General features: G+C 38.7%; 1 protein-coding gene across 1 annotated transcript in view; it reads right to left on the bottom strand.

Annotated features, from left to right (window-relative positions):
- LOC102834202 (uricase-like) overlaps positions 1–21,170 on the bottom strand; it is a 34,659-nt gene extending 13,489 nt beyond the window's left edge. The window contains exons 1-4 of the mRNA XM_006831004.1: positions 21,141–21,170; positions 11,352–11,570; positions 7,982–8,098; positions 7,811–7,889 (exon numbers count right to left, since the gene is read on the bottom strand). Of these exons, the coding sequence (XP_006831067.1) occupies positions 7,811–7,889; positions 7,982–8,098; positions 11,352–11,570; positions 21,141–21,170 (445 nt within the window). The remainder of the gene's footprint in view (positions 1–7,810; positions 7,890–7,981; positions 8,099–11,351; positions 11,571–21,140) is intronic.
- Between the last annotated feature and the right edge of the window lie 81 nt (positions 21,171–21,251).

Below are 21,251 nucleotides of genomic sequence, written 5' to 3'. Positions count from 1 at the left end.
CATGGAGCCATAATATACACTGGGAAATCCCAAGGTACATACAGTGCTTTGTGGAGAGCAAACTTCTTCCCAATTGACACAGTAAATTATCAGTGAGGTGGTGGTTGTACCCAATGTGCAAGCTCTTCCTGAGCATGCGGGTGAATGGCTGTGGAGATTGTCTGAGGAAGAGGTGGCAGAGTTTGACTGGAGAGGCTCTGTGTCTTTGTAGTGAGGAACTTTAAGGCCAGGGAAATTTAGGAATCAATATAGGCACCTTGATCTTATTTGTATATGCAGGCTAATGAGGTTGGAGGGACAATGAAGGAGCAGGGTTCTAAAAGGGAAGGATTATAAATGTCACCTTTTTTTAAGTCTCTAAGTTCATTTGGACTCCTGGTGTAGTACTGTAGGATCAACACTGGGCTGCAGACCACACGGTCAGCAGTTCAAACCCACCAGCCGTTCCTCAGAAACCCTATACAGGGTCACTATGAGTCAGAATTGACTCGGTGTCACTTAACAGCAACAAGAAGTTAATTTCAATTAGTATCTATCATTTCTGGCTTATTTCTGTACATCCAGGACCTAAGGTGTCAGTCATCATTACATTGCATGTGGTCTTTGTTGAAGGACAGAAGTGTAAATCATGATCCACAATTTAAATCCAGTGTAGCTCTTCATAGTTCAATCCTGTACATCCCCTGTGCAGTTTCAATTGTTATAGTCAATTCAGTAGCTGTGAATTTTCAGAGCCAGGTAGATATTGACTGTACTTTGATATTTTCTCTGCTATGTGTATGTCCCTACTAGAGAGAGAAATGACTAGTGAGCAGTGGTAGATCTGATGATTAAATAAAGTGTTCTGTACAGTGTACTCCAGGGTAGGTAGTAAACAAAGTTTGGTATTTGGTTAAAGTTTTGAAGTTCTCACTGGAAGCTATATCTGAAGAAGGATAAAGAGGAAAAACACCAGCAATGCTTTATGTGGCTGTAGCATGCAAGTCAGAGAATGAGCCTCCCCAGTACTCAGCATAGTAACTGGTTTTATCAGATTGAGAGCTGTCTCTAAATGTATAAGGAGTCCTGGTGTGGCACTGTGAGTTAACGCGCTAGACTGCAAGATCAGTTTGAACCACAAAGTTGGCGGTTCAAGCTCACAAGATGCTCCTCGGAAACCCTATACAGGATTGCTATGAGTCGGAACTGACTCCACAGCACTTATCAATAACAACAACTAAATGTATAAAGACAAAACCTATTAAATATCTGTGAATATGTTTCCACAAATCAGCATTTACAAATGCAGTGTGGTGATGGTGTTTATGTCCCATGGAGTCCGTTCCCACTCATAGCAACTCTGTACAGGGTGCCTGAGGCTGTAAATCTTTACAGGAGCAGAAAGCCTCATCTTTCTCCCGTGGAACCGTTGGTAGTGTAGAGCTGATCAAAGTGAATCTGTCTCAAACCCAGAGGTGGAATTTGAACTCATCACCATATTATGAGATTCCATTATTTTCTTCCCTATGTTTTGATCACTCCCCTTTCATATAATATTTCTTCCTTCTTTTATCTCCCTCTCTCCAATTCTATATTATCAGAAACCTTTTCAGGGGCTAAGAAGGTTATCCTCTCACATTTCACAGTGTGTTTGGTTTTTGGAACTCAGAGCTCTGAGCCTGAAAATACCGTCCATTGGTCTTAATTGAATACTGAAATGACACTAAAATTTCTTGAAAACTTACTTATTCCTTCTTTTTTTTTCATTAAAATTTTCTATTAAAATGCAAAGACTTAAGTCTTTAGAAACTAATATTGTAATCTACTTCCAGCAGCAATTCTTTCTAGAAAATAAAATCCTGTAAGAATGAAACATGGGCTTGCAATCCAGGGAAGGGGTAGAATGACATTTGAAAGAGGATACAGAGAAGGTGAAAGAGAACCAAAGGCAAACTTTACCTACTCTATATTTTCATAAAGTGCTGGTTGTGATCATCAACATCAAATTAAGCAAATAGGAAGTTAGCTTCTCTAATGGCCTTAGTCATAAAAGCGTTCCTGAATGAATACTGTGTAGTGACCAAATCCACAACCTTGGGATTCAGATTTCCTGAATTCAAGTTCCAGTGGTTCTCTCTATGACATCCTCTTATGAGCACTGTGTCCATGAAGAAATTACAGAGCTTCTCTGTACCTTTATTTTCTCATCTTTAAAACAGAAATGATAACCATGCCTACTTCCTAGAGCTGACATATGTCTAAGATAATACGCATAAAGGATTTAGTAGAATGACTGACCCATAAGGAATGCTCTATAAATGTTAGTATTATGTTTATTTTGCCAGAATTTACTTCTACTGTTGACCCTCAACCACCTGTGAATATTTGCCATGTGTCACAGAAGCTCAGTAGGTTTTTAAAACTGCCTATGATGCACTTTCCCTGGGTGCCTCCAACCCTGGGATGAGATTTATTGACTTCAGAGGAGATTCAGTCCTGCTAGGCAACTTAGAAATGATCAACTTTCTTGCTAGAATCTGAAAACAGAGAAAGCAGTTGCATTTTCTAATGTGTCTTGGCTTCACTTTCACACAGAATAAAACTTCTCATGTTCCCAAAGACAATTAACTATTGCCACAGTTTTGGCAGTACGGAAACCATCAACTTTGGCATTCTCATCTTTCTAATAATAACAACAAAAAACTAGTTTTTTTAATTAATTTTTTTTTCTCTCTATTGGCACACATTAGACACTCTGGAGGAAATCAGATAACTTATTTTATCCTCTCTGTTGGCAGTGCCCCAGCCATCTGAACAGTGGTAAGAACCCAAGCCTTTCTAATGCATGGGCCCATCAACTAAAAATATGATGCCTCACATACTCTAAAAAGAGTCCAATTTAGGCTAATAAGAAGTAATTTAACCAGAAAACTGTCCTTTTCTAGGTTACTTCCCCTGAAACCACTTAATCAGCTTTTGTTTTTCTTTCCCTTGTCTTTTACCATGGTTGTAGAGTAATGCAAAAGTAAGATTTTTCACATTTTACTTTGCTAGCACATAATCTTTTCTAGCTTTTAGTGTCCTCCTACACATTTAACAGATTGTGGTTTATCTCTCAGAGAAGCATACATCCTACTCTTTAGCTCTCTAAGGGAATGAAACTCACTGAGAATTAATAGAAAATAAGCCCAACTCTTTACCTACGCATCAGGTGTCACAAGGCACAAAGCTTTACTGAGCCAAGAAAAAAATCTTGTCATGAAGAGAATAATTGCTTCCATGTTTAACACCTCCAAAAAGGACACAAATAGCTGAAAGGAGGATATTTTAAAACTGTATTAAATCATTCTACTAGAAAATCTTAAGCTTGTAAAGTGCTAGAAAAAGTGAAGATCAATTAAATATCATTTGCCTTTGAAAGTCCATTTAGCTCATGCAGGGAGAGTGAAAGCTCCTTCCGTGAAATTCTGGATGGGGAGAGATGACATCATCCAGAAGCAAAGTTAACTGGGATTTTGTATAGCAAAGTGAAGATCAAGGTGATTTTTAAAGCACCCGTATTTGCCAAGAACTATTATTTTATAGGAACTGAAGAGTGCTTTAGACTCGATATCGAAAAGACATAAACAGATTTCTTGCCCTGGGTCTCCCACTTTCTCAGTCTCACTTCTTCCATCTGGGTAGCTTTTCACCTCTTAAATCTATTCTCCCTCAAGACTTTGGTTTCACCATTCTCCTTCCTCCTGTCCCCATTAGCCTACATGCCAAAAGCTGGCTTTTGCCCCCTGCTACTTGAGATATCCTCTCCATCTCCTATTCCTAAGCTGCTTTCTAGTAGAATTCTTATCATTTGTGTGAAAATAGGAGAAATTTGATCCTTAAAGAATTGTGAGTTATAATTCAAATAGTGATGAGGTTTGGAGGCCAATTTAATTCAAATTAGTGATTCAACAGTCCCAGAAGCAGAGACACATGAGAGAATGAGTTTGAAGATCCAGGTTCCATCTGATGTCTAAGTCAGCAGCCTTTCTAATGCCTAAACAGCCTCGTTCTTCACATACAGCTCAGAAAATCACAAACATAACCCTAGCCCCTTTGTGTAAACTAATTTGTCTCTCTTCCACATTCTTCCCTGGAGCTGGCAGACTTTGAAATAGCTAAAAATACAGTGTAGCGATGCCACTTTGAAAGATCTACCAATACAAAAGCATATAATGGGAGTTTTACAGCAATCTCTAACACCTAGAATACTACTTGGCATTTCATAGTCTTTCTATAAATGTTTGTTCAGTTATTAAGAATGAATCCAGTCCACTAGGAGAAATCCAGTCACATGTCCAACTGAGTAGAGTCCCTTTTGGTAGCTGCATGGCTGAATTTGTGTTTAAGTAAATGTGCTTGAAAATGAATCCTAGCCTGTCCTCCCACTAAAGACATCCCTTGGGGGGTTGTAATAACAGCCTTAACCTGGTTAATTGATGGGAGGTGCATCTGTTTGTATCTGTGATTATGTAAAATGTGGATTATTTTCCTCAGTTCAGTAAATGATGTAATGGAAATGATTGTAACATTAACTCGCATCACAATTCAGGCAGTTTTAACTCTTGCATAATAAGCAAATTGAGAATGAAACTTTGCTACCAGAAGTGCATAAATCTCCACTCTCCTAAGATGGACACAGTATAAATGTTGCCTTCATATACACAATGCTGAAATATACCCACGCTCATATACATGTACACACACATACCTGCATCCACTTGAGACAACAGATGCATCTCCTCTACCTCATCCTGGCAGCCCTACATAATATTAAAAAGGAATCTGGACTCCAAAGGAACCAAACTGGAGCTTCTGAGAATACTGCCACAATGATTGTAATGTCCTGAAGCTTTGTAATTTTCTGCAGAAAGAAAAAGCTTATGGCCTAAATATGTATTTGTTGTATGTCATTGAGTCAGTTTTGACTCATAGGTATCCTACCCAATAGAGTAGAACTGCCCAATAGGGTTTACAAATCTGTATTCATTAAAAGTAGTCCTAGTGTGGTGCTGTAGGATAAGCACTGGACTGCTAATCACAAGGTCAGTGGTTCACACAAGGAGCTCTGGTAGCGTAGTGGTTATGAATTGGGCTGCGGTTCCCAAGGTCAGCAGTTCGAAACTACCAGCTGTTCCGTGGGAGAAAGATGAGGCTTTCTGCTCCTGTGAAGATTTACAGCCTCGGAAACCCCGTAGAGAGTCGCTATGAGTCGGTTCCGAATCCACGGCACACAGCCACCACCACCACCACCACCAGTCACTCCTCAGAAACCCTATACAGGGTCGCTATGAGTCAGGAACTAACTCAACAGCTCTTAACAACAACAGTGTTCTATAGGCTTACTATGAGTCACAATCAACTCAACAGCACTTGGTAGTCAGTACAGTCTAGGTGGTAAAAAACAGCCTGGGAGTTAGGAAACTTCTTTTTCTCTCTCCTTCAAAATCATAAATGAAAGAGGAAGGAAGGAAGGAAAGAAGGATTGGTTATGGGTTGAATTGTGTCCTCCAAAAAGTTATGCTGAAGTCCTAATCCCTGAACCAGTAAATGTAATCCTGTTTGGAAATAGGGGTCTTCTCTGTTACGTTAATGGGACCATACCAGAATAGGGTGAGTTCCAAACCTAATCACCTTTCAGTTGTGTCTTATAAAAAGAACAGAGGCAAACACATGCATCTACAAATAAACACATGTATCTATACATCCAAGAATGCCAAGGACTGCTGGAAGCTACTAGAAGCTAAGGAGCTCAGTGGCATAGTGGGTTATACTTTGGGCTGTTAACCTAAAGGTCAGCAGTTCAAATCCACCAACAATTCTATAGGAAGAGAAGGCTTTCTGCTCCTACCAGGATTTACAGCCTCAAAAACTCTATACAGGGTCGCTATGAGTCAGAATTGACTTGACAATACACAGCTCTCATCACCACCACCACTGCTATTAGAAGCTAAAAGACAAAGAAGGACCCTCCCCCTGGAGTCAATGCCCTGAATTCAGACTTCTAGCCTTTTAAATGGTGAGAAAATAAATGTATGTTCTTTAAAGACATCAACTTTGTTATGTATAGGATGAGCACTGGACTGCAAGGTCGGTTTGAACTGCAAGATCAGTGGTTCAAACTCACCAGCTACTCCTCAGAAACCTTATACAGGGTCCCTGTGAGTCAGAACTGACTCAGTAGCACTTGACAACAACAGAATTTTAAAAAAGAAAGGAAGGAAAGAAGAAAGGAAAAAGAGAGAGGAAGGGAGGAAGATTTTAACTAGCAAGCAACGCTGTAAGAGTTAATATATCACATAACTATAAGAAGTTTAACATGTGGAAAAAAATTATGTTTTCAACTTAATTCAACAACTATTCAGTGTCTTTATAAAAAAATAAGTTTATAACTGTTCAACAGACACTAAGAAGGCCCTAACTATGCCTAGAGATTAACATAGTAAAAAATATTCATTGGCTTATAATATATTGGTGTGGCACTGTAGGATAAGTACTGGACTGCTAACTACAAGGTCAGCAGTTCAAACCCACCAACCACTTCTTGGAAATCTCTATGATTCGGAACCAACTTGACGTCACTTAGCAACAACAACGATATATTAAAACTTTTTAAAGGGAATAACATCAATAGGACTCAGAATGGAAAAAAGAAGGTAGTATACTTTAATATATTTCTACCATTTATGAGATGCCATCACAAATTCCTACTCACGAGAACTAGAAAAAAAGGAGAAACTGGAAAAGAAAATAAGAAAACAAAGGCCAGAGCTCACACCCTCTATTTGTCTATTTTTATAGGAATGTACACTCTTCTACTATATTGGCTTCCTGACTCTTAAAAGTGGATTTATAGTCCTATTCTTGGCAAACTATTAAACACTCACTACTCCAAGGAGCTCTGGTAGCATAGTGGTTATGAATCAGGCTGCTAACCTCAAGGTCCGAAACTACCAGTGGTTCTGCGGGAGAAAGATGAGGCTTTCTTCTCCCATAAAGATTTACAGCCTCAGAAACCCTGTGCAGGATTACTATGAATCAGAACCAACTCCATGATACTTAACAACAACAACAACTCTAACATCATTAAGTCAGAAGACAAGTTTTGAGAATGTAAATAATATTTGGTGTGGTGCTGTAGGATAAGCACTGGACTTCAAACCACAAGGTCGACAGTTCAAACCCACCAGTCACTCCTAGGAAACCCTACACAGGGTTGCTATGAGAATCAACTGAACGGTGCTTAACAACAAAGTTTAATGATCAGTACTAATAAGATCTGTATTATAATTATGTTCCCCAGTTAACTTTAAATGTATTTGGTAAATAGAATTACACAATTGCCTGGACTCTTTAAGAGGAAATTCATTTTATAATCATTATAATAATATTAGTGATTTTATTGTTACTTAAATAAAATGTCATGGAAGCTTGATTGAAATCTTCAATAAAGACTATTATAATCACAGTATGATATGGTACAAAAATACTGGTCAGAAAATTGAAAGATTTTGGCTCTTGTTTTCTGGGACCTCTTTTGGCCTCAATATTGGGTAATAAAAATTATATACACCATTTAACCCTCTGTTGTATAAAGAGTTATCTCAACTTTAAGATAAATGGAGAGTAGTTAAATATAATCCCAAATCACAACGCTCATTCCCATCTCCATTTTACAAGCCCTCAAAATCCTCTATGGTTTCCTTGATACTAATATATACAGTGGCAAAAAGAGAAGCGAGGGAGCTTAAGATCGCTATTGTAGAACCAAAGCATGAAAAATCTCTCTCACCATTCCTCACCCGTTCAACCTCACAGAAGTGTGTTCCAGTGGGAGTGTGAATAAATGCATGGACATGCTTAACACCGTTCTGAGAATTAGAAAAAAAGAAGTGAAAATTTCAGTATATGCTATAAAGTCAATTGCTTAAATTAAACTGGGAACACAAATAAGTGAGATTACCTTTTCAAAACGCTTCCAAGGAACTTCTTCCACATAAACTTGAACCCGGGTGACATGGTTAAAAGAAGAAAGGAAATGCTCACAGATGTTCACAGCAAAAGTTTCTATGCTACTGATCTGTAAAAAGAAACAAAATGCTAGCCATCAGCAATACTTGTTCCCATTAATTTTTAAATACCCATGGGACTCTGTTTCTTGATCAAGTTGCTTTTAGAATCAGAGAAACACAGAATTTAAATCTTAACAGATGAATTGATCCTTGTTCTAACTTTTCACTAGCATTCCCAATGGTAGTTTGTAAATCATCATCACCAGGCAACATTCTATCTTATTTTTAAAAGAAATCGATCTTTTCAGGAGTGGATGTCAAGAATTGAGTAAAAAGTAATTCATCAGACAGATTCTTCTCATGATGAGCTCAGTCACTACCTACACCTACACTACAGTAAACTTCAGAACACTTATTAGGAAGTTGTGAATGAGCTTCCCACTTTCTGAAGACAAGATGTTAATGAAGGGCCACTTCAACATCCTCGCTTTGGTGTGGTTAGTTGTTCAGTTGATTCCAACCATGGTGGCTCCATGCATTTCAGAAACAGAACTGCACTTCATGGAGTTTTCAAGGGTATAGTCTTGATCACTAGAAGCAGACCACTAGGACTAACTTCCAAGGTACTTCTGGGCATGTTTGAGCCACCAACCCTCTAAATCTTTACCATTGTGCCACATAAAGACTCTTTGCCTTCTACTGACCATCCCCAGCACTCCATCACCATAAAAAGCCCATCATTTCTACACAAATCTGTCATGTTAATCCCTAAGTAATGTTCTATGGTTCTCGCAGACCTATAAATTAGTTGTGGCATGGTCTACAATTAATGTGGATAATTTGTACAGGTTTCCCTGGGATTATTCTGGTTTATACCTGTTGTCCCAAATAGTTAATAATAGCATCCTATTACACTTTCAAAATGATCATGATTGGAAAGGAAATTGTAAGGGTGCTGTAGGATAAACACTGTACTGCTAAAACAAGGTTGGTGGCTCAAACTCACCAGCTGCTCCTTGGAAACACTATACAGAATCACTGAGTCAGAACCAACTTACAGCAACAAAAACAATCTATAAAGTGAATTAATTTAAATAGCCTTTAACATCTCGGCCCATATCTTCACTTTTCTGCAGCTTCTCACATATATAAGGGTCTTAATACCTGTTCTTCTTCCATGTCACAGTACAGAGGTATTATTTCAATTGATGTTTTTTTAATGAGCAACGGCTTTTTCTATATCCTTGCCTATGCTTGCTGGAACATTCTTATTAGCAAGAGAAAGACTCAGGGTAGAAATAGGCCTTGTAGAAAGCATATCTCCACTAATTTTTTCATTTAAGGAACCCTGGACATGACTTTTATGAAAAAATATGAGAAAGTAAGTTTTCCAGTCTGTATTTCTTGCCTTTGTTGACTTCCAAGCATATTAAAAATTATTCTGAATTATACCTATTATGGGTGATCAGAAATCTGCAGGTAATCCAGCACAGCTTCATTCTTGCTTTCAGAAATACTAGGTAGAGGTGCTAAAATATCAGGTTCTATCAGAAGGCAGAGGACCAGGCAGTGTCTCATTCTGTTGTGCATAGGGTCACTATGAGGCAGAACAAGCTTGAAGGCACCTAACAACAACATCAGATTCAAGACTCTTTGAAGAGTGCAATTGTTGTTATTAGATGCCATTAAGCCTATTACAACTCATAGCGACCCCATGTGACAGAGTAGAACTATCCCATAGGATTTCCAAGGAGTCCTGGTGTGGCACCATAGGATAAGCACTCAGCCTCGAGGTCGGTTTGCACTGCAAACTCACCAGCCATTCCTCATGGTTGGTGAGTCAGAACTGACTCATACAGAGTTGCTATGAGTCAGTACTGACTTCACAGCACTTAACATTATTAGTAATATGCACTACATACAATGACCGGTTGTGACATTGTGATCCCTATGGTTTTAACTGACTGATTTTTGGAAGTAGATTTTCAGATCTTTCTTCCTAGTCTATTTTATATTGGAAGCTCTGCTAAAACCTGGTTAGCATTATAGCAAATGCAAGCAACCACTAACAGAGGTGTGATTGTGCATGAGATGCGTTGGGTAAGAATGAAGCTGGGGTCAGTCACATGAAAGGCAAGGATTCCACCACTGAGCCACTCATTGTTGTTGCAACGTGCCATTGAGTCAGTTCCAACTTACAGAGACCCTGTATAGGGTTTCCTAGGAATGGCTGGTGGGTTGAACTGCTGACCTTGAGGTTAGCAGTCTACCTAGAAAAGTTAAAACCAAAAAACTAAATCCAGTGCTACAGAATAGATTCTCACTCAAAGCAATCCTATGTAGGATTCCTGAGGCTGTACATCTTTAAGGGAGCAAACAGTCTCATCTTTCTCCCCAAAAGTGGCTGGCAAACCAGCCATCTTGCAATTAGCAGACCAACACCTAACCCACAGCACCATAAGTGCTCCTTAGAAAGGTCAAGAGAGCATTAAAATTTGTATACATTAACTTAGTCAATAAAAAAGAAATACTCAAGATAGTCTTCTATAGTAACAAAAGGGGAAAAAAAAAAAAGGGCATTTCCTTCTACAAGACAAAATTTTAAAACCATAGTAGCGCTTAAAGAAAAACATGATGAAAATGTGTTAAATGCCATATTAAAATTATCTTCCAAGATCATCCTTGTTGTTGGTAAGTGCCATCAAGTTGGTTCCAACTTATAGTGACCCTGTATATGGTTTCCAAAGAATGGCTGGTAAATGTGAACCACCAACATTGAAGTTAAAACCACCCTTCTGGTCCAGTGCTTATCCTACAACACCACACCAGTAGTCCAAGATCATCTTTAATTAAGAGATAATGTGTAAATGTGTCAGACAGTCTTTACTACTGAAAAGATTTTGTAATGAGATGAGAATCAAGAAGAGAAAGCAAAGAGGTAAGTCGAAAAATAAAAAGAAAGAAGATACAAAACATAAAAAGAAAGAAAGGCAAGTTTTTCTTCAAGCCTGAGAATTTTAGGATAGAAAGGGGGGAAAAAATTGTAATGGCTTAAATATAAAAATTGCAGATAGAGTTAAAAAGTACCCTTGGGTAGTGTGATGATGCATGGAGGGGACTGTAATCATTACAATGAAATGAAATACAATAGGATGAATGTAAAGTGAATGTTCTCACATGTAAACTATCACATAATTCACAATAAAAACTTTTTTTAAAAAAGTAAAAGGAACTTGAAATAAGAAAGTAATATTCCTGTACTATACTGTAGTGATTTCTGCATAAAGATAGGCATCATCATCTAAGAAGCATGACACATACTCCTTTGAATTTTGCCAAGACATGGACTGTGTTCTTGATGGTGTCTGTGGGGATGATGTCTGAATTGTCTCCATGTAGGTAGTCTTTTTTGGAACTCAGAGTAAGTTGCACCGAAGCTGCCACCTCTTTAATGGTGTGGTATTTTCCATCTCGCTGAATGTGGAGAATTTTTATCATATCCTTTCCATAGCCAGTTCGAACAAACTCCACCTCATCATTCTGAAATGAAAACATAGTCATCGTCAAGAAGGCTAAATGAAAGTAAAAAATCAACTGCAATTCTGTTCAGTTCTAACATTATTACAGTTATAAAAACTGAGATTTAAAGTATTCATCTAAGACAGACCATTCCTTACCTTTGAAGAAGAATGAAACCTGGATATTCCCAAGAAACAGATGAAAATTAGTTATATTGCCCTGAAAAGAGATATTCTTGGTAATAATAGTATACCCTGGATCAAACTATGCAAATTTACTATTTCATTTAGTCCTTGTTAAATTAATTTTCATAACAATTCTGTGAACTAATTTTGACAGGGAAAGAAACCAAAGTACAAAGAGAGAGAGGGACATGCCCAAATTCATGTAACCAGTAAAGGGTATAGTCAGAATTTGCTTAAGTCAGCTGACTCCAAATGTGTGCTCCTTACGTCTGTAAAATTTAATGATTACATTAACTGAAAAGAATTATAATCCTTTTTTTTTCCTTCAGCTTAATTTTATTATACTTTGTTCAATTCTGTTTTATATTCAATAAAATATAGTCACAAGGACCCACGTTTAAGAGAATCATCATAAAATGAAATTAAACAGATGATCAAGTTTCAAGTGCCAGATTAAAGCCAGAAGTTTACAAATAGTACAGTGTCCCCTTGGTACTACCAAAACACAACTTGTAGTAATTATCTTCAATAGCAAAGTCCCCCTGGTTCACAAAATAGTAGCTTTCCTTTTGTAGGAAATGAATAAGTCCTAAATACTCAGTTTACAATATAACAGATGTTAGAGGGGAAAATGTGATGTCTGAACTGAAACAGATTTTCTCTACATAAAAGTATTGAAAGAAATCACAAAAGAAAAAGTTGACAAATTTGGTTACATGAATAATTTTTTTTTTTATAAAGAGTGATATTCTGGGTAAAATGCCCTAAATCAACAGAAACAACTTGAAAATTGCTTCTATTGCTGCCAGAAAGAGAAAAGTAATTAGTGTGAGTCCAGATTACCTGCAGAAGCACAGAGTCAGGGCCATCTGGCTACAGGGAAAGCTATGCTTTTAGAGAAGAAACACTTAATTAAAGCCCAGTGATTGATTTATTAGTACCTTTGTCTGAAACCGGAATCCTATCCAAGGAACATGTTCATCTCCACTGCTAGAATCCAAAAGATTTGAGAGAAGAGGCAGGAAGGGGCAAAGATACAAAATACAGAAAACCCTATTGTATTTAGTGGGGAAATAGAACATTGAAATAGTAATGAAAGAAAGTGACAAAAATAAAAGTGAATCAAAAACGTACATTGATCAATAGATTCCTTTGAACCCCGGGTGGAGACCTGGTTGGCCAGCAGTATGGTAAGACCTGGGGACTCCTGGGCCCAGAGTCAGTGACATAGCCACAGAGGACTAGAATGGAGAGTGAAGGCTCCAGCTGATAAGAAGAGAGGGCATATGCACAAAAACACCCACACTTGCAGATAATACCCACTTGACCTGGCTTCAATGGCTGCATGATCAGAGCTCAACTAGAAGAAGAAAGAAGAGGAAAAAAAAGAGTAATCTGATACAATTTAATGAACTTGACCTACACCTATGGATGCAGTAGCTCAAAAGAGGGAACAAATGTTTACAGCAAGGATCATTCCCACCCCCTTGATACACAGGGTAGACAGGGATGGGCAACTTGGACGTTGGCTACCCAAAATGGGGGGTGGGGGCTACAAAGGCAAGAAGTGACTGGCTTACAAGCTTTCAAGAGGGAGCCTAGATCCAGAGGGCACGGAGGAAGGTAGAATCTCCACGGAGTCTGGGTGGGGCTGATGAAAGGAGAAGGGGATGGCACTTATGTGGCACAATAGTGAATAATTACTATCAGGACTGACTGTGAGGGTTGGAAATGTAAAGGTAGATGTTTTTTAGCAAAAGGAGGGGAGTGGTTGAGTTTGCAGTCCAGGAACGGAGGTCCCTGGGACCATCAAGGGAGAAGAGTAGAATGCAGGATCCTACCCAGAGAAACAGTGACGTCAGAGATGGAGGCAGGGATGATGATGTGGAGAGATGGAGGAGCTGGGGACTCTTGACTCAGAGAGGGAGAGGCGCTGTGTGCTTACAACCAAGGGGAAGGCTTGCAGGGTGTACCATTTGGTTGGTTGATGATGCATGGAGGGGATTGTAACCATGACAATGAAATGACTATGATAGGATGAATGTAAAGCTAATGTTCTCCCATGTAAACTATCACATAATTCATAATAAAACATTTTAAAAAATACAGTGAAGTTCTGGGAAGGAGGAAAAGAGGGAACCTACCTATAAATGACACTGGGGTTCCTCAGCTACACCAACAGCTGTCTAAAAATCTATTTGCACTAGATACCCTGAAAGGATTTTGGAAATTCTAGCAAGAATCAGAAGTTATTGCTATGCTCTTAATCAAAATGAAGGATGGGAAGCTGTCTTAAATTTTGGGAACAAAATGAGGGTAGTCATGCCATTGTTTGATATTTAACATACACGAATGATTTGAGATGTTTGAATTCTGTCCTTACTAAGTGAAAGGGTCCCACTTAAATAGTGACCATTGAAATTCAACTTTAGGAGAACTTATCCTCAAGAAATGGTATTTTCAATAACCTCATATGCATGAGAAAGCTAGACGGTGGTTAAAGAAGACCATAGAAGAATTGATGCTTTTGAGTTATGGTGTTGGAGGAGAGTATTGAAAGTGCCATGGACTGCCAAAAGAACTAATAGATCCATTTTGGTAAAGGTGCAGCCAGAGTGCTCCTTGGAGGCCAAGATGGCCAAACTTTGTTTCTCATACTTCAGACATATTGTCAGGAGGGACCAGTCGCTGGAGAAGGATGACATGTTTGGTAAGGTGGAGGGTCAGAGAAAAAGAGGAAAACCCCCAATGAGATGGATTGGCCAAGTGACAGCATCAATAGACTCAACCATGGCAACAGTAGTGAGGTTGGCCCAGGATCGGACAGGGTTTCATTCTGCTGCACATAAGATCACTATGAGTTGGTACCCACTCGATGGTACCTAACAACAACAACAATAATCCTCAAGAAAAGAGTCAATAATAAAACCAAAGCACAGAATTGAGGAATGTTTAAAAAAAAAAAAAAAAAATGGTGGCAATGACAATTCAGTGGTAAAATTCTTGCCTTCCAGGAAAGGAACCCAGAATTGATTACTGACCAAAATACCTTTTGCACAGTCCCCACCACTTTCATTGTCTAACTATCCCCAAAGGGGATAGTTGGTGAGAACCTAAAAACACATCAACATACAATCACCAATTAAATACAAATAGGACAACAGCTCAGTGTCCTGGAGACAATAAACCATTTTAGCTCACACACAAAACAAACAACAGAGACCAAGATGCAGAGCAGAAAATATTTCTGAGGGAAAAAAAAGTAATGGAACTAATTTAAAAACAATTAAAATATTTAGGTACCTTCAAAGGACTGGCAGAAAGATCTAGGAAAGCAACGAGAACACAGAAAAAACTTTAGAAAATTTCAGAATGACATTACAAGAACAAACTGACAAAATAAATGCAGAGTTTGAAACAATACAAAACCTGCAATTAGAAATCCAGAGGAATAATACTAAGATTTCAGAAACCGACAATACATTGGAAGGCAAAGGAATTGATTCAAAGCAATAGAAGGCCGAATTAGTGAGCTTGAAGATAAATCTGTCATTACTAGTATGCTAGAAGAACAATCAGAAAAAAGAATGAAAATGCTGAAGAAAACCTTAAAGTTATGTGAGACACCATGAAAAGCATCTTACGGGTGATCAGAATTCCAGAAAGGAAGAGACAATTACAAACACATAGAAAATTGTCAGAGTCATTACAAAACTTCTGTAGAACCATGAAAGATGAGAAGATAAGCAAAGGAGAAGCTGAAAAAGGATGTCTATCCTTTTGTCCAAAAGAAAATCACCAAGACATATCATAATCAAACTTTCAAAAGCCAAGGACAATAAACCCGGGTGGAGACCTGGTTGCACAGCAGTGTAGCAAGACCTGGGGACTCATGGGCCCAGAGTCAGTGACATAGCCACAAAGGATTAGAGTGGAGAGTGAAGTGTCCAGCTGATAAGAAGAGAGGGCATGTGCATAAGAACACCCACACTTGCAAACAATACCCACTTGACCTGGCTTCAATGGCTGCATGATCAGAGCTCAACTAGAAGAAGAAAGAAAAGGAAAAAAGAGTAATCTGATACAATTTGGTGAACTTGACCTACACCTATGGATGCAGTAGCTCAAAAGACGGAACAAATGTTTACAGCAAGGATCATTCCCACCCCCTCCACACACGATTAGACAGGGATGGGCAACTTGGACATTGGCTACCTAAAATGGGATGGGTTTCAAAGGCAAGAAGTAACGCTTACAAGCTTTCGAGAGGGAGCCTAGATCCAGAGGGTGCTGAGAAAGGTAGAATCTCCACTGAGTAGTATCCAAACTGTGTGGGCGGAGCTGATGAAAGGAGATGGGGATAGGTCTCTTGTGGTACAATAGTGAATAATTAGTATCAGGACTGACTGTGAGGGTTGGAAATGTAAAGGTAGACAATTTGTAGCAAAAGACAGGGAGTGGTTGAGTTTGCAGTCCAGGAACGGAGGTCCCTGGGACCATCAAGGAAGAAGAGCCAAGTGCGAGACCCTATCCAGAGAAGCAGTGACACCAGAGATGGAGGCAGAGATGATGACGTGGAGAGATGGAGCAACTAGGGACTTTAGACTCAGAAAGGGAGAGGGACTGTGTGCTTATGACCAGGGAGCAGGCTTGCAGGGTATACCCTTTGGTTGTTTGGTGATGCATGGAGGGGACTGTAACCATGGCAGTGAAACCAAACACGATAGGATGAATATAACACTAACGTTTTCCCATGTCAACTATCACATAATTCACAATAAAACATTAAGTAAATCAATAAATAAAGCCAATCATCAGCTAGAAAATTGATGCTTTCAGTTTTCTGGGATTCTCAAGGGCCAGTATTGGGACACTATCAGGAAAATTGTTCAACAATCAGCAGTGCTCATTACAGTGAGATGCTCAAGGAAGAGATGAAGCCTAAACTTTGAATTAAATGCTATTTAAGGATGTTGTGATCTTGCAAGACTATGAACGTCTGTACATCTCTGCCCACACGTTTGACACTCTGCAAAAACTTCGTATGAGGTGTGAAAGTATCCTCCCTATAGTCCTGTTATTGCTCCGTTGGACTTTCACCTGTTTTGTCTTCTGAAAGTAGTCCTTCGAGGACAAAGATTCACCTCTGATGAAGCAGTGAAGACAGCGGTGCATTCATGGCTCACAGGTCAGCCTAAAACATTGTTTTTAAGAAGGGAATACAAAACTTGTTGACAAATGGGCAAAGTGTATTGAAAAGCAAGGAAATTATGAAAAATTATGTATTTGTCTTTTCTAAAACTTGATTGAAATATATTGTATAGCCAGAGTGCAGATAATTTTCTACTTACCTTTGTACATGTACGGAATGTGGTAGCTCCATAGGATAAACATTAGACTGTAAAGCACATGTTGGTGGTTCAACCCCACCAGACACTACACAGGGGAAAATGAGACTTTCCACTCCCACAAAGATTTCCAAAACCCTCAGAAATCCTACAAAGCCTCCCTCTGCATTAGAAGCAATTCTACAGCACCTAACAACAACCACAACATATACGTATGAAAGTTGAACAATGAATAAAGAAGATAATGGAAGAATCAATACATTTGAATTATGGTGTTGGTAAAGAATATTGTAAGTACTATGGACTGCCCAAGATCAAATAAACCTGTCTTGAAAGAAATACAATCAGAATGCTTCTTAGAAGCAAGCAGGGGAGACTTCATCTTTCGTTCTTTGACTGTGTTGTCAGCAGGTTTCAGTCCCTAAAGAAAGATGTCATGCGTCATAAAGTGGAGGGCCAGCAAAATAGCAGAAATCCCTCAATGAAATGGATTGACAGAGTGGCTGCACAATACGCTCAAACATTAGCAACAATTGTGAGATAGGATTTTACAAGATCAACAGTGTTTGGTTATTTTGTGTATAAGGTTACTATGAGTGGCCTAACATCGACAACAACACAGGATAAAAGAGATATGAGCAACAAATAGACTATAAAAAGACCAAATACATTTTTTAAAAAAGAACGTGTTGAGATGCATTAATAATGAACTAAGAAATAGATTAAACAGAACTAAAGAAATAATTCATTATTTTGGAAGAGATACATTAAATAATAGAATAATGTTGATAAAAGAGAATTAGAGAACTGAAGATAGAGCCAAATAAAGAATAAAGGATTAATGAAAACACACAGATATAGAAAGCATGAAAAACACAGAGTGCTAAAAAATATGAGAGAATGTGGAAGAAACACTACTTGAAGAAATAAAGATTAAGATTTTCCAGAATTACTGGATGAATGAAAGCAAACGTTCAACCCTAAAATTATAAGCCCATAGCCAAGTGAAGCTTTGTTTGCTCTAGTTGGCTAAATTACAATGAAGACGTTTTCTAATATTTTTAGAGGAGAAAAGAGATGTGGCATTTTCATTAGACTATACTAGGAGCTCTGGTATCATAGAGGTTATGAATAGGGCTGCTAATCTCATGGTCAGTAGTTTGAAACTACCAGCTGTTCCGCAGGAGAAAGATGAGGCTTTCTGCTCCTGTAAAGATTTACAGCCTCAGAAACCTTGTACAGGGTCGCTATGAGTCGGAACCGATTCCACGGCACATAACAACAACATACTACTTAGGCTTTAAAAATGAATATTTTGCTGATGTTGTTAAGTGTTAGACTCAGTTCTGGCTCATAGCCACGAAGTACAGTGTTTCTAAGGAGTGACTGGTGGGTTTGAACCACCAACCTTGTGGTTAGCAGACCAGTGTTTACCTTGCAGCACTGTACAAGGACTACTTCAAAAGTGAGTAATATTGTGAAAAACATTCTATCCAACTGCCTCTTCTTCATCTAGCAAATTCACTGTTTCTTTCCACCACTTTACTGCTTTTAGTAAAAACCTGTATACAGTGGAATCTCAGCTTTAAGTTGATGCTGAACTCCCTGGAGCCCTTTAGTGTCTAGTGTCGGGTTAGCCACCTTGTGATTTCATGGGGAAGATTGTTGACTGACTACAGCATGATCAGGTCAGCAAGAGCAGAACATGAGAAAGTGTATTGCAAGGATGTCTGAAAGAAACTAGCCTAACAGAAGTTTCCTAGACCTTGGATAAAGTTGTTGTTGTTGTTATGTGCCTTACAGTCGGTTCAGACTCATAGCGACCCTGTACAGGGTTTCCAAGGGTGTAAATCTTTACGGGAGTAGAAAGCCTCATCTTTCTCCCGCGGAACAGCTGGTAGTTTCGAACTGCTGACCTTGTGGTTCGCAGCCCGATTTGTAATCACTGTGCTACCAGAGCTTCTTTTGGATAAAGTTAGATGTAGCAAATACTGTCTTAGTTTCTTACTGCTGCTATAACAGAAATAACACAAGTAGTCATTTTAAGAACAGAATTTTATTTTCTTACGTTTCAGGATGCTAGAAGTTCAAATTCAGGACTGTGGCTCTATAAGAAAGTGCTCTCTGTGCTAGCTATGAGGGAAAATAATTGTCTCAGCTTCTATAATCCCGTGTTCCATTGTTTCTTGGAGATGTCTACATGACATCAATTTCCCCCCATTTGTGTTTGTTTCCTTCTCTTTAAGTAGTCCTGGTGTGGCGCTGTGGGGTAGTGCAACAGACTGCAAAGTTGTTTGAAATGCAAGGTCGGTGGTTCAAGCTCACCAGCTTCTCCTTGGATAAGCTATACAGTGTCGCTATGGGTCGGAATTGACTCGATGGCATTTAACAACAACAACAAAGGAGTCCTGGTGGTAGGTAAGCCTTAGGCTCTTAACTGCAAAGACAGCAGTTCAAACCCACCAGTGCTCTGCCTTCATATAGTTAGTATGGTAATGGGCCATTTTCTTTTGGTCTTCAACTTCAGATTCAGTTTCAGGAATGAGAAAGGATCATGAGAAAGATGAAGCTGTTTGCTCCTGTAAAGATTTAGTCTCTGAAATCCTGAGGGCAATTCTACTCTGTCCTATGAAGTTGCTATGGGTTGGAATAGACTTGACGGTAGTGAGGTTTTTTTGTTGTTGTTGTTGTTCAGGGGTCTTTTGTGTGAGTCTGTGTCTAATCTGTTTTTTTCTTTTTTTATATATATTTCAAAAGTCATTAGGTTTAATTCAAACCCTACATTGCTATGACCTCATTTACATAACAAATAAAACCCTAGTTCCAAATGGAATTGATCTATAAATTTGGGGTTTAGGATTCCAAGACATATTTTGGGGGAAACAATTCAATCCACAACACTGTCCTAATACAGATGTCCTCTAGCCCAACCATGGGAGGGACTTGGGTTGCAGAAAGAATAATTTGTGGATCATTTGCTATTTGCCAGACACTGTGCTGCACATGTAATTAGATGAAAACAGGAATTATTTTACATCTTATCAACAAACGTTCTTTAGCCATATGACTGAAAGCAAGTTGCTTACAATCTTTAAAGTAAATGTGTTCATGAATCCTAAGCCAGGTATATTCAACTATTACCCCTGTAATACCAAAAAAGTCGTTTTTATTTTTATTTATTTATTTATTTTAATAAAATCAATTTTGTTTCACTTTAACTTAGAAAAATAAACTTCATACTTTAAAATCAAACAAATGACGAGAAGTTTGGGTTGTTGACATCTTTTTCTTGAACACAGTCAAAATATATAAAACCAAACAATATCCATAGGGCAGTGGTTAAAAAACATGTTCTTAGTTTAGTCAATTCAGTCCACTCCCTGTAGAAGGCTGTGAATCTACCAACCAGATAGCCTTGTTCTCAGGACAACGAGTTCTAAAATTTAGACTGCACAGAATCACCAATAAACTTGTTAAAAGTACAGATTCCAAATTCCAACCAGAAGGATTCTGATTGAGCAGGTTTGGGATGAGACTCAGATTCTGCCTGTTTTGCAGGCAGTATATGTACTGGTGTGGCTCTGTGGGTTAATGCGCCTGACTGTAAACCGTTTGAACTGCAAGGTCAGAGGTCCAAGCTCACCAGCTGCTCCTAGGAAACCCTATACAGGGTCACTATGGGTCGGAACCAACTCGATGGCACTTCACAACAACAACATATGTAAATGTGGACAAGTGGTCCAGAGTTCTCCTTATAAAATTCTGTCTTAGGAAAACCAGAGTCTCAAACCCTCCCTTTCCCCAAACACTAAAGAATCCTGATCACCTCCAGCAGACCTAAGAAATGACCCACTCTGCAAGTTTGATCTGGATCCGCTAAGTGTCTCTGATCTGGGTCCATAATCAGAGGGACAGATCAGAGCCACTGTGATTTCCAGGCATGAAATAAACTACTGTTTACTATGAGAGCAGTTTTAGTAATTGATTCAAACAGCATCATGCACTTAAGGAACTTCTTTTCATATGTCATTCCTCCTCCAAAAAGAGATTAGTCTCACCTTCATATAGTCGGTATGGTAATAGGCCATTTTCTTTTGGTATTCAACTTCAGATTCAGTTTCAGGAATGAGAAAGGATCATTTGGGAAAAGACAGATGTTTGTAACATTT

This window comes from Chrysochloris asiatica, unplaced genomic scaffold (genome assembly GCF_000296735.1).
Source record: "Chrysochloris asiatica unplaced genomic scaffold, ChrAsi1.0 scaffold00002, whole genome shotgun sequence".
Taxonomy (NCBI): Eukaryota; Metazoa; Chordata; class Mammalia; order Afrosoricida; family Chrysochloridae; genus Chrysochloris; species Chrysochloris asiatica.
Note: the sequence above shows the minus strand (reverse complement) of the source record. Positions and strands in the feature narration are given on the sequence as shown.